General features: G+C 41.7%; 2 protein-coding genes across 13 annotated transcripts in view; one reads left to right on the forward strand and one right to left on the reverse strand.

Annotated features, from left to right (window-relative positions):
• Positions 1 to 24,549, reverse strand: part of PATJ (PATJ crumbs cell polarity complex component) — a 160,522-nt gene extending 135,973 nt beyond the window's left edge. Inside the window, exons 1-10 of one of the 3 annotated variants that reach the window (XM_074875879.1) lie at positions 24,342 to 24,549; positions 15,700 to 15,755; positions 15,451 to 15,617; positions 13,532 to 13,723; positions 12,022 to 12,161; positions 10,054 to 10,252; positions 8,284 to 8,412; positions 6,276 to 6,488; positions 2,384 to 2,486; positions 579 to 667 (exon numbers count right to left, since the gene is read on the reverse strand). In XM_074875879.1, coding sequence (XP_074731980.1) covers positions 579 to 667; positions 2,384 to 2,486; positions 6,276 to 6,488; positions 8,284 to 8,412; positions 10,054 to 10,252; positions 12,022 to 12,161; positions 13,532 to 13,723; positions 15,451 to 15,617; positions 15,700 to 15,721 — 1,254 coding nt within the window. In that variant the 5' untranslated portion in view covers positions 15,722 to 15,755; positions 24,342 to 24,549. Of the gene's footprint in view, positions 1 to 578; positions 668 to 2,383; positions 2,487 to 6,275; positions 6,489 to 8,283; positions 8,413 to 10,053; positions 10,253 to 12,021; positions 12,162 to 13,531; positions 13,724 to 15,450; positions 15,618 to 15,699; positions 15,756 to 20,610; positions 20,671 to 24,245 lie in introns of those variants that run through there. The other 2 variants (XM_074875878.1, XM_074875880.1) reach the window with 2 other exon arrangements.
• Positions 24,550 to 24,676: 127 nt separating this feature from the next.
• The window catches only part of TM2D1 (TM2 domain containing 1), a 28,565-nt gene continuing 27,937 nt past the window's right edge, over positions 24,677 to 25,304 (forward strand). For 3 of the 10 annotated variants that reach the window (XR_012629807.1, XR_012629808.1, XM_074875881.1), the window contains exon 1: positions 24,705 to 25,076. Coding sequence is in view for 4 of the 10 variants with exons in the window: in XM_074875881.1 (XP_074731982.1) it covers positions 24,919 to 25,076 (158 nt within the window). In the remaining 6 variants the exon portion in view is untranslated. Of the gene's footprint in view, positions 25,077 to 25,304 lie in introns of all 10 variants that reach the window. The other 7 variants (XR_012629810.1, XR_012629811.1, XM_074875884.1 and 4 more) reach the window with 6 other exon arrangements.

Raw genomic sequence — 25,304 nt, forward strand, 5'->3', positions numbered from 1 at the left:
CTATCTCCTAAAACAAAAAGACTGTGTAATTCATTCCTGCTTGTACTGTGAATGCAAAATTGGCTATTATTCAATTCACTGTTATTCAATGGTTTTTAATTTTTCTACACATAAAGCTTGGGTTTTTAAACCTAAATTGTAACTATTAACATTTTGATTGTATCCACACTATGCTACACAGTCATTAAGGACCATAAACAGTGTGCCACATCTTGCAAAATCTTAACCATCCTCGAATCCCATTCAATTCAAATAGAAGCTAATGCTGCTCATCTTTACTTCAGGCCAAAAGCCAAGATTCTCCACTCTGAAACATTTTAATCCAAATGCTTGCTTCTTTCATAGTTAACTACTATTTACTACTACTTTGAATATAAAATAATATTTTAACCACAGCAAGACAAAGCTCATTTCTGTTACAAATCTACCTAAACAAATATGAAACACCAAATTACTTCCTCCGCAAAAGAGAGGTTTAATTAATTTTAGAAAGTCTTTACTACGTTGTTCTTTTAACACTAAGATGTGTAATGAGGTATTAGTTCTACAACAATATATAAGCAGAATATTTTACTTACAGCAACAATTTTGTCATGAACATGAATTTGGCCATTGTGGTCAGCAGCACTACCAGGTATTATATTTTTCACAAAAATCCCTGAAGGTTCTGTTGCCAGGGGGAGGGGAGAAAGAGAAACAAGTCACTACATTAACTTAATGTATTTATTTTGTTATTAAGATTTTTAACTACAGCCTGTTTCACACACTTCTGTCTACAAAGTTATGATTCTGTAAACCACCAACATTTGCACATTACCACACGCACAACTTGACATAGAACGACTGAGAATCTGATGGAAAAAACAGCACCGACACAACCACTTGTACACTGACCTCAAAATTTTTTCCTTAACATGGCTCACAAAAGGCCACCTCCTCCATAGATTCATCTTTGTGCTTATCCAGGCTTTAAACAACAATCACTTAAATCCATGCTGCATTTGATTTCAATAGGACTACCTAAGCTAAAAGTAAAGTATGTGCTTAAGTACTTTGATCAGGACTTCAATCATCTTACAGCTAAAGAATTTAGTACTTTAAATCTTAATGAAAAAGGATTTTTCTTTAAAAAAAAAAAAGAGAAACATGGAAATCAGAAAAGCTGTCCTTTGTCATGTTTGACGTGTGATTATTAATTCTAACTTCTAATTAGATCAAGGAAATAAAAACAAAACAAAAAAGTAAAAAACACAGTCATCAGTTGAAACAGTAACCTTTCCCTTCCACAAACTCCTGTAAAATCCAAGATGCTGATCTTTAATTCTAGTGAATCTTGACACTTCATCCATCCTTTTTTGAACACTAACCTTCCTTAGACACCTGCCCAACATGGTTTGTCCATGCTGAGCAAACTCACCTCTTCCCTCTGCCTGCCACGTGCTCCTCCCCAGCCCAGCTCCCCACGCTCCCTGCACTGCCCTGGGATTCCTGACCAGCAGCACGAGAGGATCTTCTGGGAATGAAGAGGGCTGGAGAACTTCTTGGGTCCCACGAGGAAGGGGAGGGGATAAAAAGCACTACCCCTTTATGTAAAACCAGATATTCAGTTGAGTCAATTTTAAAGATGCTATCATTTGTGGAACCAATATTTGAAAGACGAGTTAACACCTCTAACTTAAAGAGGATTTAGAAAAAAAAAAACCCACCCTGATTCTATGTCCCCATATCCTAGCACAGGTATTTTAATCTTTTCCCAGTTTAGACATGGAAACAGCCATCTGCCAAAGACAAGTACATCATCTTGTGAAAGTGGCACACACTTCGCACACAGCTCAGATTCTCTGCACCTCCTGCCTGGCAGAGGGCTGGACTAGTTAATTTGACTGATCATTTCCACTCTAATACCTACAATTCATTAACCAAATGAAAGATGCACGTCAAGATATTTCGTACATACGGAAGATGCCATTCAAAACTTAATGCATCCGAAACTGCTTTTGAAATTCTTCTTAAAATGCACTGTCTGAATCATGCTATATACTGCAGGGGCAAAATAAGGAACAGTGTGGACAGGAACCCAACTCTGTTAAGAGTCTGTACATGCAGGAACTGTCTGTTACAGTTTAATGTCTTGCACAGTAACAACATAAGCATGTAAAATTCACTCCAGCAGCCAAGTTGGAATTACTATTTTTGAGCTAATTACAACTCTTTAAAAATTGTTGTGGCTGAATTTAACTTTCCAGCAAGTTCTCCAAGTATCTTCTTCATAGATTTTGTACGTTACACTGTTTCAATGAAGTGCTACCCATTTTCCCCACAGTAAATAAAGGGTATTTGAGAAGCCCCTGTCCTAGACTTTACTAAATTCTGCAGAACTCACCTACATCACTTGTGCCAGCATATCCAACAATTGTAATTCCCAGGCTTTGCCCATTCTTTTTTATAAGTTCAACATCATAGGTCTCAAAAAGGTTGGTATTACCCTATAAATAAAGCACAAGACAGTAAAAAACCACCTCATAAACTCCCAGTACCATTACAATATTGCAGGTTAATTAAGATCTTTAGAAGTCAGAGGTGATTTTGATTTTCCTATTTTAGGAGGGATCATATTTGCAAAAGAGATATACACAAGGCTTGCTGAAAATAAGGTGTTACCCAAAGTCATTAGTTGCTTTTTAAATTCTTTCCTAATACTTTCTCCACATACCTGTCAGAGGTATAACATTTATATTTTATGGAAAACAAAGATTTTCGTTAGACTGCTTGGGGGCCATTTCCCTTTGAATTCCACTGCCACTTGGTAACCACAAGCTTCCCAGTCAATCCCACAGGACAACAGAAAGCTTAATGCCCCCAGAATTTCTTCTCTCCCTTTCATATGTTCCTTCTGACAAACAGTGTCATGAATCCACTTGCCTCAGCTCTTTCTACCAGACAAGTTAAGAAGAAAAAAAAAAATCTGGTATAAATACACAGTGTTATCACATCACACATTTCTGTCAGAAAAAGTGATGGTTATCTCTCCCTGTTATCGCCTACTAAGGAAGTGAGGGGCAGGAGGAAAGGGATCTCAAACCAGAAAGAGGTTCGATGCCTTGAAACAAAAGAAACCACATGTGTATGTCGTAGGCACACCTCTACTACAGAAGTAGTTGCCTACTTAAATGCAAATATGAGAGACTAGATCAGTGTTTGGGCTTATTTCTTGTTTTTATGCTAGAACCCAAACCACAAAATCATTCCAAAAGTCAATCTTACATGCATCAGTTTAACGAGTTTGATATGATCCTGTTCAGATGTGAATGCCACCAAACTGCAAAGAGCACTGGAAGCCTCCAGGTTGTCTAAGGCAATGGGAAGCAAGACTCCTTAGTTTGCATTCAATGAAAATTGTTTTTAAAACCTAACAGAGGAAGGGAGAGTATTCATTTGTAAATGCTTTATTGTTGAACTGATGACTTCTCATAACAAACAATACTTGAAAAGAGAAGCACATAACATGACCTGTTCTCCAAACCCTTCACTTAACTACAATTACCAAAAAACCCATAAAAGCCACTAGATCAGATTACAATATGATCTGACCTTACACCGGAGAGTCCCCACAAAGCTGACCCCAGTCTGTCTGTGCAACTCTACTCTGACAAGTAAAAATCAAAACTGCAAGACAGAGTTCAAACAGGACACACTAAAGACATTGATGATACCAAGAGAGGAACAATCACAGAACCATCTAGGTTGGAAAAGACCTTGAAGATCATTAACCATTAACCTAACATTGACAGTTCCCAACTACACCAAGCACATAGATCTGGGAGTGTAAGGGTTAAATTAAAATACATAAAGTTGGTTGTTTTCAGTAATCAGATATAGCCCAATGAGATCAAAAATAAGATGATGATCAGAGTAAGGTCTGCTAAAGTGATGAAATCAAGAGGGACAGTGTGACTGCCAACAGCAAAAAACGTACTGGGAAATTGGAAAACATTTCTTAAGAGAGTGAAGAAAAGTGAAGTTTAATCAAATGTTTGCCAAATATCAGCTCTGGGAGGATCTATATGAAAAGCAGGGCAAAGTTATGGCTGTAGCTATTTCACTTTTCACTGAAAGAGAAATCAATGGACAGCTATCTGTTTTCTAATCATACACACACCTCCCTCCACCAGCTAACTCATTAAGCTCATTAAATGCTTTCCAACTCTCTTGCTCCATAAGACGCTGATGGAGATGAAGATAAGTTTTGATGCTCTGTCACTTATCTTTAGGAGAGGGAACCAAAACAATAAACAAGCCTATAGCAACATCTGAAATGAAGCTATGGCCTTGAGAGTCCTGCTATTGTGACAATCAAAAGCCCTTCACAGTCAGTGCTCTGGCACTATGGAAATTTTCTCTAAGTAATGTTACTGGCGAAACATTAGAAGTGGAGTCTGGAACAATCAAAGTACAGAGTCCTAAATACAGTGAGCACAAGTAGGCTGCTAACTTTACTGTCAGGATCTTGGAGAGCACAGATAATATGAGTGCTTTTTTTGTGCCCATGCACAGACACAAGTAGTTTCAGTTATTCTCCACTATAGGAAATTTAAAGGAAATCAAATATTAATATAAAACTGAAAAAAACTAACCATATATTAAAAATGCCTTTCTGCTGGTTTGCAAAAAAGAAGAGGAAAATATATTCTATTCCAAAGTTCACAGCTAGTGAGAGTACTCAGAAACCAGAGAGAAATTAGATTATAGGAAAAAGTTGTGCTGTAAATCAGACACAAACTGAAAGGTGGACCATTAAAATCATTATTCAAGTAATAAATACAGTTAGATTAGCCACTATTCTTGACTTCAGCAAATCTCTCTTAACCCCAGAAAGAGAAGTTTCTTCAAATCTAAATATGAAGGCACTATTTTGTTCAGAAAACAATAGATGACATTCAGAAAGAAGTAGATGAAATTGCAACGTGATTTTTTTTCCCCCCTCTGAACTACATAGCAGAAATAAGGAGGAGACTGAAAAGACATCCAGAAGGAAAAACATTTTAGAAAGGCTGCAGCATCTGCAATGCTCAGGGTTGATTAGTGACAAACAGGCCTGCTTTTGAGGCAGGGAAGAGAGAAAAATAGTACATTGTAGAGGAAACAAAACTAGGACCGTGTTATTTTTTTCCTAATACGGGCCTTGGAAAATATGATACAGCCAGAAAAGTGCTTCATAATGATGTTGATTCTCTAGGAAAGACTTTTTTCAGAGTATTAGACAAGTCCACTTTTAAGACTTCAACCTTATGTACATGGATTACCCCCTCTCATCCCTCTGCTACTCACGTACCAATCCCTCTTCTGAGGACCTGAGGAAGGACCCAAAATACTTTACTGACAGCTTGTGCCACACCAGAGAGAGGCAAGACACAAAGCTAATGGCTGCCTTTGCAGTGACTATGCCCGGTAAGCGAGAAGGTGAGTTTGTAACAATATGACTGCTAGTCTGACCTTTTAAAATGGTGCTTCACAAAAAAAAAAAAAAAAAGCTCTCTTCACTCAGATTCAAGAAACTAGACAAGAAAGAAAAGGCTACTCAGATTCTACACCTAAATCTAAGCAGCACAGTAGTAGCAGATGGTACACAAGCACAGCTTTGTTTATGTTTCGAGACCTACTGTACACTTAGTGTAGCATTTGTTGATTTTAATTACTCAAAACTGAAAAGAATGACTTCAAAAACAAGAGACTTTGATATGACCATGATAAGATTTGCTAAAACAAGTTTCAAAATTTTTAGATATATTTCCTATCACAGACAGTAGCGTAGACTATGAAAACATTACACTTATGTTTCATAAAAAGATGATTGTGCTGAATAATTCTGGTGTGGCCATGGCGCTCTGGATTTCAGACTAGGGAAATTCACAGTCAAGTTTTAAATCCACTTACAAGTGATTGATTAGCAAAAATGTAATGAGCTAAGAAGGAGAACTAAAAGTACCATTTATCGATAACGTTTATGGTCTTGGTAATTAAATTACCCACTCTGAAATTAATTCTGAAAGCTGGTCATTCCAATCCCAAGATTATAGCTATTAATAACATACAGGAAAAAGGGAAAAATCATAGAAGGGAGGGCTACAATAATGACCACTTAAATACACACTTATGATATCTGGGAACTCAAAATCACTTTAGGTCTCAAGAACACTCTGTTCTCCTCCTCCTTTCTGATCACAAGCCACAAACATACTTAAAAATGTCATAAGTAAGTATCACCAGATACTTACATTTCCATTTTGAAAGGAAGGTAATGTACTGACTGGCCAGCTCACAGGAGCTGGTGGAGGCTCTATAATTTCACACTTTGGGTCTCTTGCAACGATCATCCTAACAGAATTCCCACAGTTTCTCAGCACTTGGGCAACTTGTTCACTGGTCATTCCTTGTACATTGGTCCCTCCGATCTGTAAGATGTGATCTCCTGTCCGGAGCCTCCCATCCTTCAAACATAAATAAAATTGCAAAAAATGTTACCAGTCTATACATAAAATATCTTTTCCATTATAAAATTGCACCTGTGTACAGTTGCCATGAGAGCCAATGCAGGAAAACACCGTAACATTGACCACCATGGCAAGATACTAAATAATTCAAGGAAGTGTTTGCACATCTATGCACCGTTTTTGCCACAGTAGTTAATGGCAGTAAATCAACCTTTCCAAAACTGAGTAAGATCCACAAGTTGAATAGCACCATTCCTAAGGAAGTGGTTACTCTTCAAATTTAGGAGAAAACAGACAGCAACAACGTTTTATAATCTCACAGGTTATTACGTATGCTGTTTCATAGAATACCCCTCATCAGATAGGGGTTAGAATAAAAAGCACAGCATTTTGATTTAGGACTTTCTAGAGTTTTTCCTAATACTTCTATATTAGCCTATTCCTAATAGTTCTATATTAGCAACTCTTTTCTCATATGACTAGCTCCAACCTGAGCAAGTAAATCCACTGAAGGTAACAAGACTCCATACAAACCATTTTTTACATGATAATTATGATTCATGACCTACATCATCATTTCTATTATAAGCAAGCATTCATAGGACCAAATCCTCAGCTGGTATTGATCAGCACAGCTCCACCACCTTAGGTACATTGATTTATACAGCAATCATAGTGGAGTTATTCCCAGAACTAACTCAAACTCATTTACAAACTCATCCAATTTTAACATGTATATGTGCTCACTATTTCACATGTTCTTAATGATGTCTCATTCAGCTGAGAATGATGTGGTGAGTTCTTAACTTACATGCTTCATTTGTAGCCAAAACACTTTATTCCTTACAGCAAAACAGGTGTTACACAATAATTAAAAAAATATTCATTTATACACGACAGGTTCAAAGGGAGGCAGTCAAGCAAAAGCCAACATTTTCCAGCAAAGCTCTCCGAATCTCCAGTTTTCATTTCCATCCTATACTAGAGGAAGTACCTTAACCTTCTCGCTTTTGTACGTTACCGGATCTTGTCTGCATGGGTTCCAGACCTCAAATATTGTAACGTGTCATGACCAAATTCACCTTAAAAATCCAGATCTGCTTCGCTATTGCACGTGTTCTACTCCTGAAATGTAGCAACACTTAGCACTGAGTCTTTAAAGATCAGCAATCAGAGGTTGCAAACTGTACCTGTGCAACTTCAAAAGATATCAGTAACTTCAAAAGGCTTTGCATCAATCCTAAGCGTCTCCTTGAACTGGTCAGACTGCAAGGCAGGGATCAAAACCCCTTTAAAATGAAACCCACTAAAAATAGGACATCTTCAATCTATAAACTGAATCTTGCAATGCAATTAATTCAATAGAGCAGATTCTCTTGCCTGACAATTCATTTGGAGAGTTTGTCCCTTTAGATGTTGCCAAATGTGCCAAATTCTACAGAGGATGTGCAAATCCATTAAGAGTATTTGTCCTCCCCCAGATTGACCAAAGGCTGAAAATATCAAAAGTACTGAGAATATTAGAAGGTTAGACAACTTTTCAGAATTTCTGCATGTTCAACAATGTTATAAAAACCAACGCATGTCCGAGAAACAACTTAATTCATATCAGGTGCTGACTTTTTCCTCAATCATACCTTCAACATATTTATTTCTAAAGTATATGTTAGCATTCAGACTTTGATGCTATCAGCTTCCTTTTGTTTAAGTATATTAGTTCATTTTAAGACTGTCAAAACCGGTTAATTATACTTTACAATCAAACAAGAAGTGACATAATATAACAAATTACCCGATCTGCTAATCCCCCAGGAACAATTGTTCTTACAACTACGCCACTCGACTTTCCTCCTACAATTCCAAAGCCTAATCCTGAACCATCGTTAATCAGCTCAACATCTTCAACGTGGCCCCAGTGAATCTGCAATTAATAAAAACAGGAGATTTTAATTTCAGTCAGTCTTTAATGTCTCTCACTTTCACATATACCAGGAATAATGAGAATTAATCTGACCAATTTTCTCTCTCTACCCCACATATTGGAGATCTGCTGGATTTTGTTCAGTTAGTTTCATTTCCTTATAAATATGCAGTGGGATTTCTCATCTGTTTTTAAACATACATTTTATCCTTCACTTTCAGGATAACAGGATACTAGGAAAAAGCTTGACTAAGAAAAAGCAATTTTAAGATTTTCTTGCCAAAATGAAAACTATCCTTTTAGTTTTTCATAAATCAAGAATACTGCAAACAACAGAGAAAAACAGAGGCAAGGAGCTTGCGCTGGCCTAGTTTTCACTTAGCATTGCCCAAATTCTTATTTCTGTTATTTCACTTACACACTCCAAACACCACCAGTACATGCTGAATTAATAGCACAGTACAATATTCTGCCATACTGAATTGGAAGCATGTTTCTAAGCTACACTGTACCATGACCTTATGTTCTACAAGACAATCTGAAAATAACAAAGCTGTTAAGCAACCCAAACCCAGCCAATGTTTCTGTCAGATTAATATCTCATAGAAACCAAAATGGAGCAAAGTAGGCAGATTTAAGTCTTCTGTGAATAAAGGATTTATTAGCATACTGAAAATCATTGCCAAAGCCAGTTAAATATCATAAAAGAAGTTTAAAGACCCCCTGTAGAGATATATATTTGTATTTTATTTTGTTAGTCTGTTCAGTGCAGATCTTTCAATGAAAAAGCAGTTAAAGTTTAATTCTTTAAAATTTTCAGTGCAATAAACAATATTGATTATCCACTAAAACCTTCAGATTTCACTAGCTCTGTAATAATCATGAGGGAAATAATTACTGAGAATAAGGAAAAGCACTGCTTTTAACCAGATTTTCATCAAAACCTACTAGCATAATAAATTAAGATTCCAATATTGCAAACCCTGGATCTAGGTGTGCAGTTCGACCAAATTCAGTGAAGCCACCTGGACCATATGGTTTGAACACAGATGGAAGTTCAGCCCTAGCTTATTACATGTCCCAGTGACAATCTTGGTCAAGAAAACAAAAGGGTTCACAGTCAATTAAATTTGCAGATAAAAACAAACAAACAAAAAACAGGGATGGAGAGGTTCTTTAACAGATACTTTTTGCTTTTAAAACAAAGATGAGGCTTTTTGTTTTGAGCAGTTTAAATGGGTTGGGATATTTCAAGCAGTGCTCATGATAGGTTATGTTTACACTCTTTTAAGATGTAATGAGAGCATCTTTAATTGCTGAGCACAAGTAGGTTTCAGCTAGGTATACTCATAAACTGCTTTACCCAGCCTATGCTGAACAGACCCTGCTGCTTAGAATACGTTGATCTACTAAAGCTTCTGCTATCCCATAAAAACCCAGGACCTATTTTATAACAACTTCATGCAGCTTTGCAATGGAAGCCTTATACTTATTGCATGATCAGTCTAAATGAAATGTCATCACATACAAAATCTGATTAAAGACAAAAATCCCTATATGTAAAGCTTGCTAACACAAACACAACCACAAAAAAATATCCAGCATCATTCAAAATCTGATTTTGACAGTATTACAACTCACAGTCTCAGGTGGATTTATATCACTTAATAAGACAGCCGAAGTTCTGCTGTTTCCTTGAACTGGCTCCCTAGCAACAACCAGATGTAGAGATCCTGTGGATTGCTGGAGGAGGGCAATAGCGTGCTGATGGGAAATGTTCTGATCCAATGGGGTGCAATTAATGGCCAGTATGTGGTCATTTTCCTTTAGTCTTTGATCCCTTAACAAAACATTAAAAGCAATTTTAAAACGCAGCATAGAGACTTCACAACAGGCTTGTGTAATTTAAATATGAACATGCAAAATACACAGTTATGCAGGGTTAAATATTTATATATTTTAAAAATCTGCTTATTAGACTGTCTTCACCAACATACAAACTACTTGCAATCCACACTGCACTGAACTGCCATATTTTGTTCCAACTTTATCACGGTATAGAAATTTGCTCAGTTTTTTCCTTTCCTTCTATTCAAAACTCAATGAAATTCCCTCATCCTTTCTTGATGATAGTGAACTACAGGGCAGAAAATAATTATTTTTGTAGTTATACAATGAACTAGGAACTATTCTTCATTTTATTTAGCACTACATGATACTATCTCTAAGTACCCACAACTCATATTGTTTTATATCATTATTTAATCTGAAGATCGATGAGCTGCATATTTATAATTTAGCCAAAATTCACAGTATCAAACTTCAGACATCAAACTTTCTTCAAGCAATACGCAGTTCTACTTATCTCTTAAGATAATATAAATTTCACAGTTAATTCACCCTAGTGATGAATTTAGATTTGTGACAAGAGAGAAACCATCACTCATCTCCTTTGTTAAATATTCATTCTGAGCACGAGACCAAACTGTTACATAGACAGACACTGCCTTCAAAGCTCTGTAGGAATCCAAAAAAAGTCTCCAGGAGATCTTGTCTCAGATGCAAAATGGGAAGCATGCTGGGGAAATTTATAAACTCCGAAACAATATAACTGCACATCTTAACTAATGCATTTTAAACTTCCTTTTTATCATGCGATGTTTAAGATGTTTCCCAGAAATCACTTTCTTCAAGCACTAACCATATTTTAGATTCTCTCATCAAAGAAAGTGAGCAGCAGGTCATCAAATCCTAAAGTGAGATATTCACCCTCCTTTGACATCCGGATCAGTCCATCTGTCTCCACTTTGAAAGAGCCTAATATGCTTTTCTTTAAGTGTTCTCTGGTGTGTTCTCTGTGGGCCCATAGCCATTATCATTCCAACCTCTCCCCACTCTTTTTGTCATCCTGTGTTGGCACTTCCTGACATGTGTTATTTAAAAAGTGACACCAGTGACTTGAAATCTAGACACATTTTCTTGAAGCATAATTCCAAGCACTGCATTTGTCTCATGCCAACTCTTGTGGTTTTACAATCACATTTTATTTTTAAAGGATTGCTCTGTCTTTTGTTGTTGGGTGAAAACCCACAGACAATACGGGATGAAACTGCCTGAAGCCTTGATTCTATGATGACATCTGTGCAGGGATCTGTCGGGAGGACTGGATCTAAATTTCCACAGGAAACAAACAGTAAAACCAACTATAAATAGGGCATTGTCACAGGCACATAAATAAAGAAACAAGGGGAAAAAAAGAATCTTTCAGGGACACAATGCATAAAAATTCAAACAGAGGCTAATTTCTTGTATTCTCTTCTGAGTTTTCTTTTGTTTTTTAATCAGTACTGAAGATTCTCTTAAATGAGTCATGATTTCTGGAAATTCCATTTATGAATGACTAGGATATTTAAAACTCATCTGAAAACCTGATCCTCAAAACATGAGTCCGTTTGGTTGAAAAGCCAGAATTCGAGATACCACCAACAAAATATTCCACCAGATAACCCACACAAACTTGTTAGTTTGATAGAGTTTTCAATGTGAAAGTCGTGACTTTTCCCTTCGCGGAAATACTGCAATTTTCCAATACAATTATAAAGATCTCACCTGTCAGCTATGCCTCCTGGCTGGACTTCCTTGACAAAGATACCAACTTCTCCCAAGCTGTGATTTTTAAGGGCAACCACACTAAATCCAAGACCTCCAACAGAAGGCTTTTCAATCTTTATTGATTCTATTTGTCTCCCCTAATAAAACAGAAAAAATTGATTTACTAATTTTTACTGCAATAGAATGAGCTAGTTTAAAATTTATGAACACCGGGAGAATTATTCTCCTCCTAAGACTAAACAAAGGCAAAATACCGAATATGTTATTTCTATAAAAGCTCCTCCATTTATTATTTTTAATATAGCAAAGTATTGGATATGCAAGCACTCTGAGGTTCTGAAACCTCAGGGAATTTAAGAGCTGCTTTCACACTTCATTCACATTATGAGATGAATTCCAAACTGGATGAAAACTATGAACGAAGTGCTGTCTAGAGCAATATGTTTGGGATTTCTGGAAATGCTGCATAGCTAAACTGAATTACTTGTCTTTTGGCTCCCCTTGCTTTTAATGCTGATTTTTAGGTGTGTGTTCAAAAGATTGCAGCTTTTAAATAAAGAAATTAATTTCCTTCCCCTCCCTGCAACTTCACACTTAACACTAAAATAAGTTTGCTTTTGCGACTGCCTGCTTTTCAGTTCTAATACAAGATTTCTGGGGTTGTTTACTGGGAAATATTACTTAGAGAATGCACTGCTATCCCAGCTGTTTTATCCAAAATAATGTGCAGTCTTTACTGCTAAATTTTTTATCTGATGAGTTAATGACACACTAATGAGAAGAGTTATGCTCAAAATATTACAGCTACATTAAAGTAGTCAATTAGCAACAGTTACTTAATATAGAAAGGCATGACTAACCAATTAAATTAATGGTTCAAAGTAACACAGAACAATACATTTGTGGTATAAATGCCAATCCCACATGGGTGGATGTCTGCACCTGTACAACTTCCATAAGCACCTGGTACATGCCACATCCCATGTTAATGAAATCAGCATCTGTCTGGCAAAGTTAAGACACACTAAATGAAGAGTTAAATAAAATACTACATGCCAGTTCTTTTAATCATTTGCACTGTTCATATATTAACAAAGTTGGTACATCTCCAATTTAAAATGTACTTGATGAAACAAGTCTCTCCATCAAAACAAGTTTCTGTGGAAAATGTCCACTTTCAATTAAGTGTCATCAAATACCAAAAACGTTTTCTGGCAACTGAAATTTCTTTTCTATATTGGTGTGTTTGGTAGAAAGTAAGACAAAAAAATTGGCGAAGAAAGAAAACAAACAAACCAACCAACCACCAAATCACTTTCCATTGCTGACATTATCTTTCACAGGGAAAAGTTATCCTCAGCACTTCTTCTCTCTTACTGGCTAGGAGGCACCACACTGCCAGCTACACAACAAAAGAGCATGTTTGAAAATGTACTCCAAAAGCCTGCAAGAAAAAGTCTGACATTAAAGGAAAGTAAGTTTGGTTCACTAAACCTGAGAGCCTTACCTTTGCCATCTGTTGGATGATTGTGTTAAATTCATTAACTCCCAGGTTTGGAGTGAAAGTAGCTGCTTTGGGTTCAGGTGAACTGCAAGGTGTATACATGCTCCCAGCAGCAACTGATTTGTCAGCAAACACTAGTAACCCTCTCTTGGTAAAATCAAAATCTACCGAACGGTCAGAAGGCATATAATTGAGCTGTTGAAAATGAACAAAGGTGTAGAAACACTATTAAAAACAAAATAAGAGGTTTCCACATAGATCATTTTGTGTGAAGACTGCCAAAGAAGCAAGCGTACACATGTTCATATATGCTTATTCACACAAATATACTCACCTGTATGAATTAGGCAATGTTAATATATAAGCTATAACCAAACTACCATATTAAGTTTAAACTGTTTTTCGGAAGGGAAGTTCCCTGAATGTTTCAGCTGTTTCTGCTCCACTCATTTTCTCCATTTCTTTCACGCTTCTTCCTTACCTGTGCTCATTATCCTCTTGTCACCCTGATATTCCAGACACAGCACATGCAAAAAGCACCAAACATTAAAGAGGCACTCAAGCACTGTTGCAACTGTCAGGCAAACCTAGACAATTTTGGCACAAGAATCCAAATTTTTTAAGAGTTATTTAGTCACTCAGGAGCCAAAGGCCTGGTCTGTATTATTTCCTCCCCAGAGAGAGCCTAGGGTACAAACTAAGTACTACTGAACACACCATCACTGCTAGAAATTGAAGTTCAATTTCCAGTCCTGACAGATAACGAAGAAATGCAGAAATATTCCCAGTGCAACATAGTCAACTGAAAAATCCCATCCTGAACAAAACTGCTCATGGGAGACATGCTTAAAAAGAATTTCAAGAAAACCTAAGTTTTCTAGATACAATAATTCTGAACATTCTGAATATAAAATCCATTATGCCACAGTCACAAAGTATGATCTTGGATATATTTGCATTTTCATACATTTTTAATAACTTGCAGACGTGCATCCAAGCTTTGGACAGAAGGAACAGATGCAGCACCTATGTGAACATGGGAAGAAGGGAGAATGAATGGCACAACCACTACCATGGCACCCAGGCAGGAACATGCAATGACAGCAAGGTGGCCTTGTCCCCCTGAAACACCCCCACCACCCCCCCCCCACCACCCCCACTATATCTGCAGCTGGGGAGGTGCAGTAACAGCAGAGATGGGGATCACTGCTGCTTCGGGTATGCCAAGTTCAGTCCTGGTTTTAAATCTACGTGTCTGACTCTGGTAACTGCACAGTGAGACCTGTTTTCATGTGGACGCAGCGTTGATGCCCGTGTCTGCAAAATCCAAGCGTCAGCTGGCCTTATAAACCAATCCACACAAGTTCCTTCCACTGCTGGAGCCAAGTCATTTTAAAGCTAGCTTGAGTACGTCTGCATCAGAGCTTGGCAAATCTTCAGGAGCGGTTTTCTAGATTTTATTTCCCAAAGCAGGTTAACCATCCCTGTACAAGCAGCAGGAACTAAGTGGTGATGTCTTTTATGGAGAGAAGATGCTGCCAGTTAGCTGATCAACAGTATTTAGCTTCCCTTAAAAACAAAGGATCCCAGTTCCAACTGTGTTCAGAACTCAAAGTACTACAGCCGATGTCTTTGCAGATGCTTTTTCCCCAACTGATGTTATTCTCAATGCCTGCCTCTTCTGCATCCCTTTCAAAGCACGTTGCCCCATGACCTGTTTGTTGCAATACCGCTTCTCATTTCAGTAGTGACTCAGTAGATACTAGCTTGATCAAAAAAAAAAAAGCAGCCCATCTTTTGCTCACACCAAGTTACAGCTTATTAATGAAAGTGCCTTCATTACCGCACACCTACATACCCTGGTTTATGTTCCAAGTTCACCATAGTTATTGTCACACCAACAACTGTAATTTTACACTCACTTGTTCCTTCAGTTGCTTGATGGATTGCTGGAGAGTCAGTATCTGGTTAAACAAAGGGCTCCTGAGTGTGTTACGTAAAACAGTCAGGTTTTCATTATGTTGGGAATCTCTTTTCTCACGCAGTTTTGCTTGCAGACGATCAAGGATCTGCAGCACCTGCTGCTTATCTGCACCACAAAGTAGTACATGTTAGGAATGGAGCTTCATTTCTCACTGCTTAACAAAAGTAATCACTTTCAGGCTACATACCTGCAGCAGGATTTTCAGGCATGTTGAAGGCTATTTTTGGAATTACTCAGAATAACCTAGATGAGGTTTAAAAAAAATTAAAATCAAATTAATAAATTATATATCCGAGCAGAATGCTAACAGATACACGGTCAATAAATGCAATAATAAAATACCAAGCTAACTATATCAAATTTAATAAAAAAAAATACTACTACCCCCTGTTGTTTACCTCAAGTATTCAATCAAGCTCTCAATATAGCTAGTTGCACTGCAGTCTCAGCTTTTCCTTTCACACAGAGGAAGGAATATGAACAACTCTTTCAAGTATCAGTAAAAATGCAGGTTACAAAGACAAACATTGGCCAAGAAAACTGAGACACAGTTATGTTCACCCGAAGTATTTTGAATATGGGCATTAAAGTTGTGATCTTTTCAAATATACATCGTTAAAATCTTTAGATTTTAAAATATTTAGAAGATACTTTCCACCCAATTATTTGTAGACAATACTCTTATCACGGTAGCTCAGCCCTGCTGCATGGCAATATAGGTGAAACCTTGCACCTCCCTACAGAATAATGAAGTTCCCTCCACTTGCGAGACAGCATAGCATTAAGGCCCAAAATTGGCCAAATCAAACCCTATTCCAACACATTCCTAAGGGAGGACAGTTCTAATCACAGCCCCGGTCTGAATAGGTGAAAGCCTGTTCTCTTCTCCTACGTGAGTTTGCCTTTCTCTTTTCTATATATGTGACAGCTTTTAATGAGCAGAATATCTCTTATCACGCTCTCTACAGCGACAAACAGAACAGGTCTCCAACTGGGGCTGAGGCCTAGATGGCAGTATAAAAACAACAGACTTGCAATTAGCAGCGATGATAAATTTGTACCCTTACTTGCATGTTATTACGTTGATGTGGAGTCTGTCATTCTGAAATCTATCAAGGCAGTTATACCAAAATATACACGAGAAACAAGATTTCTTCACTTAGTACAAGCTCCTCTGAAAGAAGTCAGCCATTTAATAGCACAATTTACATAATTTTAACTCTACCCAGTATATAACTGTGTAAATTTCAGAATAATTTATTTGGAATTATTTTTGAACAAAAATAACCATACATATACTAAAAAACCCTCTGTATTTACTTTTCAAATCTTGCAATTTGAGAGCAGAAAGGGTCATATGCATCTGAATGTAATACCAGGGTAAGCGCATCCCAGGGGCTCTCTCCCAGCAGGACCTCTGATCCTTTCAGCTCTGTCTCTGACACTGTCTGTGCTCACACTGAAAACATCTTGAGTGCTGGGAGGACACTGTTATATTTAACAAAATATTAATTATGCAGTTCAATAGCTTCTCTTCTCCTGAAGAGTCAGATTAAGTTGATTTACTAATGAAAAAAACAAGTGGCGGCGTGTCACAAACCACAATTTCAGATTTATGTAGCCTTTACAGTACCTGAGCAGCTTTGGCTCCTGGAGGAATTCCTGCAGAACTTGGTGGGTTTGCGTGGTTTCCACCCAGGGCCAAGCAAAATGAGTCGCTTTGCAAGACTATTAACAGATTTAGGAGGTCATTTTAAATCAAACTCGTAGCAAGAGTTGAAGCAGCAGACCAATACAACCCCTGAAAGATTTTCAGGAATGCATCTGAACTTCTGTAAGTGCTGCAGCTTTGTTTTCTTTTCCATTCGAAATAAAACACTTCTAAGAGCACAGCAGCCTTTGATTCTGTGCTGAGATCTGATTCTGAAGAACAAATGAAAATACTATTTCCTTATACACTCCTGAGTCTTCATCTAAACCAAAAAGACAAAACTTAATCTCCTTGACTAAAAATACTGCATGAATCTTAACAAAACAGAACAAAGAATATGGAAATTTGTTCTTTCTTCCCAATTTAACTTCCCTCCATTCACTTCCCTCCTCTGTTTTTTCTACCTTACATCAGCAGTTAAAAGAGAAAAAAAAAAAAAACTAAAGCAAGCAAACCATCAGAAAGGGATGCAAAGTAACTCCTATGAGGAAAAGTGGCTTGAAACACCTTTAAACCAGCAGTAGGGTGAAGAAAAGATTAAACCCAGAAAAGAAATCCAGCATGGCAGGAAATAATGACGACTTGACAGCGCCATGCCCATCTAATAGCTGAAGCCAAGAGGCTGGTCCAGCTCTCCAGCCCTCTTTCATGCATTTTGTTCTTCCCTTCCCATCTGCGCTTGCACTCATTCATCTGATCCCATAGTGAGCTGGAACAAGGAGCTAAACACGCAGAAAAAACCTTCACATTTTGGTAGGGTGAGCTTTCTGCCCAGTTAGCTCTCAACTGCCAGCGCTGGCACGCAGGAGGGGGCCGAGAAGTGCCGGGGAAGCGGGACCACACCTTGCAGCAGCTAGCGGGTGCAGCAGCTCAGCTGCACTGGCAAACTGCACCATGAGAAACAGCCTGCGTCATTCAAAAACAGCCTCAAAGTGCCGCGCTGACAGTCTCCAAGATTAATCTTTTTTCCATTACAGCGTGTGTAACAATAGCAATTATGTCGATGGGTACAGATCCAAGAAAGAAAAATTTAAGCAGAAAAATGTAGGTAAGAGATCTGGGCTCCATCTAGGCAGAAGTCCCCTGGAGAAGGAGGTGCAAAGGGGGACGGGGGGAAGATTAAAGAAAGTTTCAGCTTCCTGGTTGAGCTGCTCCAAAGCGTTGCTAAGAGCCAGTGCAGACCACTCTGTGCTGGTGGACGCCAAAGTGGACCTCAGGTACAGTTCGTATAACAGTTCAAGTTTACACAGCACTTTCGGATTCCTCGTGATCAAAGCTGGCCTCCAGCCAGCTTGCAGTGGTTTTTAATGATTTTTTTTTTTTTTGGTGTGTGTGTGTGCAGTATGTTAAAACCACCCTCAGTATTTCTTTGTTCTCCTTTCTTTCATAAAAAGAGAGTGGGGGAAAAAAAAAAAGTGTGTTATATTTTAATGTAAACAGCTCCTTCTGATGTGAGGGGATCCCTGAAAATACAAACTAATTTCAAGTTTTCAAGTAACGTATAACTGAGGACAGGTCTCTAAGCCTGACTTTTGGGCACCAGAGGAACTCACAACTCCATACACTATTGAGCTGTTTATGTTTGGGGATCCAAACAGCTTATCCTTCAATGATTTCCAAACACTGATGCTAAGTCCAAGCAAGGTGTCAACAGACAGTTGCTAAATCAGGAAATCCATTCCTAGGTGATAATTTCAAAGTACGATCTAAAACACTTCGGTTTGTCTTGTTAAGATCAGTTCCCCCACTCTGCATTCAACTTCCTTAGCTCCCTTCTCTGATTTCTACAGCCACTTATTTATCTTATTGGTAGACAAAACTGCAAACCTCAGTTCAAAATTTATGTCACAGCTCCCAACATAACTGTAAAATCATTGAGAAAATAATGAATTTCAGGAAGTTTAGTGTCTTCTAACACCAGAAAAAAAACCACACTCCAGCACAGCGTGCATCTGGTTTTTTACTGTCTTCACTTTTGAGAACTGAACTCAACGCATCATAGGGAGCGGGAAAGTTTCATAAGGTTTTGTATGAAATCCTAAGACTTGGATCTTCTTCAAAAGCAGACTGAGAAAAAAGGAATTCCCCCATGCTGATGCCAGCAGAGGTCATCAGAAGAGCTGAAGGGTTTAAGTCTTCCATTGCCATCACCCCCTTGCCAGACGCCTGCCACTTGCATGGAGACACGGGGTGTTCAACCCCGGCACGTCCCAGAGCCAGGGGGGAACATGACACCCCTGGCAGTGGCCTTGACAAACACCTGCCCTCCGCAGAGGGCTGCTGAAAGACTGAAATAAGGGGTTTTCTGCTGGGGTCTGGAGGAGGACATGGTTTAGCCAGCAGAGATTCTTCTGCCCATTTCTCCCACCCACCTAACAACTACACGCGCTTCTGCTCCGCGTCCTTCTACTTGGCCTCCAACAACTTGTGTCCCTCCAGGAGATGTGCCTGCAGGGAAGGTCCTGCCTCTTGGGAGGCTCTCCCCCTCAGCTTTTGGGCATTAATTGTCCCTTTCGCGACATTTAATGCCACGAGTCCTGAATGCACAAGTGCGAACTGCTGCTATTTTCCAAAGGCTTCTAACATGGCCAATCTGAGCAGCCTGCCACGGGAATGGCCAAGGGTATATCCCAATCCAAAGTCACCTTTCTGCACTAATGCAGTTGTAATTTTTCCTGGCCCTGTTACGAGGAGTGACTGATACAGTGCACATCATCTTCTTCACCAGAGAGATCTCTGACGTGGAAAATTTCAGCCCAAAGAGTTTAAAATTTGATAAAGGCAAAATAAAGGGAAAACAGCACATTGGTATGATCTTACTCTTAAATTGTCCTAACACAGCATCACTTGTAACTTCAGATATTAAAAATTGTATCATTTACACACCATCAAGCGACTATGTACTGTGAAAAAACAACACTATTCTAACACCTATTTTGCTGTCCTACATTATGCTCAGTTTTCCATCCTGGTAATGCACAGAAGAACACAGTCCAACCAAGCTTAGCATGCACACACCTTTCAGATGAAACCACCAAAACCTGCTGTTCTGTGTAATGCTGCAGTATTTATAAAAAGTGCTGTAGAGCACGTGCTGACTGCTCCAGGCATTTGAAGGAAAGAAACAACCAAACAGTGCTGTGAGTACCTAAACACAAACACACCACACATCTCCAGGGTAAAGCAGGTCAAAGCTAAATATTGTTAAATATAAAATACTACTCCATGGGCAAACTGAGCATGTCCTGTTGTTACATATGATTAGTGACCACAAGATAAGGGAAAAATTTAAAAAAAAAGACACAACGCTGGTGATTACCAGTCCCCATGCAGATCTAGAGGAGCCTTACTCACTCTCAAGGCATGCTAACTTTTAACAAGCAGAACCTGAATTCCTGCGGACTTCAGCCTCCGGGGAAGCGCCGGCGTGGGTTCTCTGATGTCTCGTAGAAGGGTGAGCTCACGCCAAAGCCACTCTCTATGGAGCAATAACATGGTCTCAGAAACCTATTCTCACAAAGCTCATGGAAAACTTGTTTCCGAGATCTACGTATTGTCATATTCTACTGAAATTAGCCAATAAATCCTAAACTTACTGTGAGGACAGTGCACACGATTAACAAATGACTTCATGGGGGAACAGAGTTGTTAGACCTGGAACCACGCTGAATTCTAAGCTTCAAAAATTTACAAGGAGCACAAAAGAACTGTTTTCCGGTTAATCACCCCTAAATAAAGTAAAAACCTCCTTCGTTAAGAATCTCTGAATTGACAGGCACTGAGGGAGTGTTGCGAACGGCACATTAGTTCCCTAGTGCCTCCTCTCCTCGCTGTGTCACAGCCTCTCCAAGCCACGGGAACTGCACACCAACACCACTCTAAGATGACTCCTGTGCCCCAGAGAGCCTTCGCCTGCCATCGGGAGCCACGCAGCTCTCCCCAGCCTTTACCGGGGTGTCAGGGAGCTGCCGAGGCCTCTAGTGCGTGAAGCCCAAAGGGCTTCGAGGTGGGAGTCTCTGGGCAAGCACAGGCTGGTATCCTGACCATGGCGGTGTTCACCTCACGGGTCAGGCGCTGAGGCAGCAAGGAGAGGGTAGGAAACGCTTCTCCCGAAGATCTGTGCCAAAACCAAGCGCTAGCGCAGAGCCTCCGTGTCTGGAGAAGGGATTAAACTCCCCCAGAAGAGCCCTCACAACAAGCTGACTCTACCTGCCAGGAGAGATCCCCCCCTCCCCACCCACACCTGCCAGCTCCCGGGGACGCGGAGGGCAGCGCGGTCTCCCCTCAGGGACACGCCGGCCGGCCCAGAGCCGCCCCCCCGCCCGCGGCCGCACCGCCTTGGCTACCGAAAGTCACGCCCTGGCCAGGCTCGGGGGGCCGGGGCCGAGCCGGGCAGGGAGGGGGGGCAGCGGCGGGCTCCCCTCAGCGCTGGGGCGAAGGGCCGGGCGGCGGGCAGCGTTCCCCCCGGGGCAGGGGCGCGGGGCTCACCCGCCGCTCGGTACCTGCGGGCGGGACGCGGCGGCGGTCGGAGCGGCGCGATGGCCGCCGGCTCTCACCTGGGCGGAAGCGGGAAGCGGGGCTGGAGGATGGGGGGGGGGGGGGGGCGGCGATCGCGCCTCACCTGCGGCGCAGGAAGCCGGGGCGGCGCGGTGGGGGGAGCCGCCTCCCGGGGAACGGGCGGGCCGCATCCCTCCGGCGGGGGCGGCCGGGGAGCCACGTAGCGTCGGTGGCCCTTGGGCGGGCCGGGGACCATTGCCCCGTCCTGAGGCGGGGAAACCCGCACCCCCGGCCGGGCGGGACGGAGGAGCAGGGGCGAGCCCGCAGGTGTTGTGGAGAAAAGGGCACGAGTGGCCTTAACAGACCTGGAGGGTGAGGAGAGGGCAGGGCCCGGCCTCTCCCTGCTGCTTCTGAAGGCTCAGGGATGAAGCTCACGGCCAGGACGTTCGGTCTGGGCACAGGGACTCGTGGAAGCTGCTTTGTGAAATGCAGAGCTTCAAAGCCACATCAATTTTCAGATGATCCTGACCTGCCTGTGTATTTATAAATCGAAGGCCTAAATGGCACAGATACCTGTCCACACAGCCACCAAACTCTCCAGCAAGGGCAAAATGTGTGTGCAGACATTCCAGAAGAGTTTATTTTTCACTCCTTTGCAGTAAATCAGCGTCCAGACATGAGTTCTGAGCTGTTTTGAGCTCACATTCCCACAGAAGTGAGGCCTCAGCAGCACAGCCCCTACCACTTCCACAGAAGGGAACAGCAAAAGCCACGGGAAGACGGGGACTGGGATGGAGTTAAGGGATTGTAACGTTTCCCCACAGAGCTCCAAACTGACAATGCACAACCGCCTCTCCCAGCACTCCCCGCAACCAGCGCCGCTCCCGACAGCGCTCCCAAACGCACCGCGTTACCTGCGGCTTCTCTGAGAGACACGGCAATAAAAGCAAAGTTTTCCTACTGCTAGTCACAAAATACCGAACGGGCACCATTTTAGCTGAAGTTAATTGTGGGAACTGTGAGTGCTTTCTACCTCCAAAACCTGTATGTTAGTCTGCTTTCAGGTTTTTTAAAGATATGTATGTATGCACACATAAAACAGTCGAATGAAACTCTCAAAAAATAATATTTATTCTGCTACACTGTTTCACTAGCTCATTTGCACCAGATCTTACACAGCCCTGCTAGTTGCATAGGATAAGGGCTACAAAAGGTTTGGAAATTAATTTTACCTCTTAACTTTTTTTGATTTTTCCCTCGTTCTAGTGCCTGTTTTTGTTTTACTAAGCAATAGCAGTTGCACTAGAGCACGCAACATGCTAAGAGCATATAATTTCATCCTCCTTTTTTTAAAATTCAGATTGCAAATGCCTAACTTCCCAGTCCTTACTCTCAATTTTAATTAATGTAGCGCTTGTGAGAAGTGACAATTTTCTTGACAGTGATGAACAGCGAGTCGTGTATTTATCCATCCGAGAGATGCACTGCAGACAAAAGAGCCAAGCACTTTTCTCATCAGTGCACCTCAGTCTCGATCTTGGAGGGCTGAGTTCATTACGGAGTGCACTCTGGCCTTGGCCTTTCCCTTCCAGTTGCTGAAAGGAGTATCAATTTCCATTTGCATACTTTGCCTGCTGAACTCTAGACTGCCAATTTAGTTTACACAAATCTCCCAAAAAGCTGTTAGATGGCAATATTTCACATCACTGCCTGAGCTCTTTGTCAGCCATCCACACATTTTTAAATCCGCATTTTTACAGATTCTTTGAATATCTGGGACTGTGACAAACCTTTCATTGGTACTGACAGACTCATATACAAGTCACCATTCATTCACCAAAATAATGACCAATAAAACCAAAAGACTTTCCAGAAGGGCCGGGCAACCACAACATTCTCTTAAATACTAACTTGGAGTTGCTTTCAGCCTTTTTCAGTTTCTAGGTCCTTGCTTGTTTTTCAGAAAATGCTTCTAGAGCAGATTTAAGCTTAGAACAACAGTGCTGCCTCTCCTGGGTGTGTTTACCCCAAACGGTCTCTCCATCTCCTATAAACTGTTCAGGATCCCCAGCAGTTCACAGATGAAAACTGATGCCTTAAAACCAAACACTAGAAAAACACAAAATAACCTTCAAGGAAGCAAGAAAAGGTTGGTGATCACCACAAAATACTTTCCAAAGAGCAAACACCGATGAAGATAAAAGCTTGCGTGCTTCAGGCATTTAGTATTCATTTTAAAAATAAAATAAAAAGCATTTTTAACAATACAATCACAATTTTATGTGAAAAGAGAATAACAATTTCAAACTATTTCTATAACCCGACTGCTGTGCATATGCTGGAGACAGCAACCACACACAAGGCCCGCCTGGCCCACCTGGCTGCCAGGGTTTACCCATGGCTCAGCAGGTGCCGGCGGGCCACAGAGCAGCCTACCAACCTCTCTTGCACTTTTAAAAATTATTTTGAAAGCACCCAGAAAACTCCAGACAACATCAGAAACACCCACAGGTACCAAAACCCACCAGAGACAAGATTTCACCTGGTGGGCCACAGGTACGGCTTCGGTATTTGGAAGAGCAGGGAGGGTTCACCTCTCTCCTCTCGGGATGTGCCCTCACCCGGCCCGGCCTAGCCTGCCCACCGCTCCCGGCGCCCCTTGCCCGCCGCTCGGTTCAAGGCACTGGGGCGCTTCCTGCTGAGGGTGACTCGCCTCGCCGCAGTGCCAACATTCGAGAGCAGCCGCCGCTCCCCTCTGCCGCCGCCGGGAGGGCCGCTTAACGCCTCCCCCCGCCGGCCCCACACCACCCAAGGGCCAAAACCGAGGCGGAGCGCCTCGTGGCCGACATCTTAAGTAAGGGCAGGTGGGCGCCGTCCTGCCAGGTGTTGCTGGCGGATGCGGCCATCTTTATTCAGGGCACGAGCCCGCCGGGGCTGTACGAGCGCCATCTTGAGTAGGGGCACGCTCTGCCCTCAGCGCTGACCATGAGCTGCCTCAGGAGCCATATTTGCTGAGGTCAACCCCATCCCAAAACAAAAATCCCAAACCAGTCCCCTCAGCAGCCCGCGAACAACTCGCAGAGCCCCCGCCCCGTCCCTCCCCGCAGGCAGGGCGGCCTCCCCCCGCGGCGGGGGCCGCTCCTCCCCGCGGCGCCGCCGGGGCCGGCGAGTCAGCTGACGGCAGCGGCGGTTTCCATCATGGCCGCCCGGCCGGGGCGGCTGCCGGCGGGGCTGGGGAGGCGGAGAGGCGCGGCGGAGGCCGGGATCCTGCTTCTCCTCTGGTTCGCGGGTGCAGCCGTGGAGGGAGCGGCGGGCACGGAGCCGCCGCTCAAGTGCGACGAGCTGAGGCTGGGGCAATATCCTGAGCGCGGCCGGGGCCGGGGCGGCGGGGGGGTCGGTTGCTATGGCGATGGGGCCCGGGAGGGCGGAGAGGCCGGCGGCGCCTCGCCCCAGGCCCTGTTTGCCTGAGGGGGGGCCGCTTGCCCAGCCGCCTCGGGTGGAGGGGAAGGGGGAGGTGGGGGGTGTGAGGCGCCTGACAGGGCGGGGGTGTCCCTCGAGTGTCCTCAGGTCAGGAGCCGCGAGGG

The sequence above is a fragment of the Strix uralensis genome, chromosome 8 (assembly GCF_047716275.1).
Source record: "Strix uralensis isolate ZFMK-TIS-50842 chromosome 8, bStrUra1, whole genome shotgun sequence".
NCBI lineage: Eukaryota > Metazoa > Chordata > Aves > Strigiformes > Strigidae > Strix > Strix uralensis.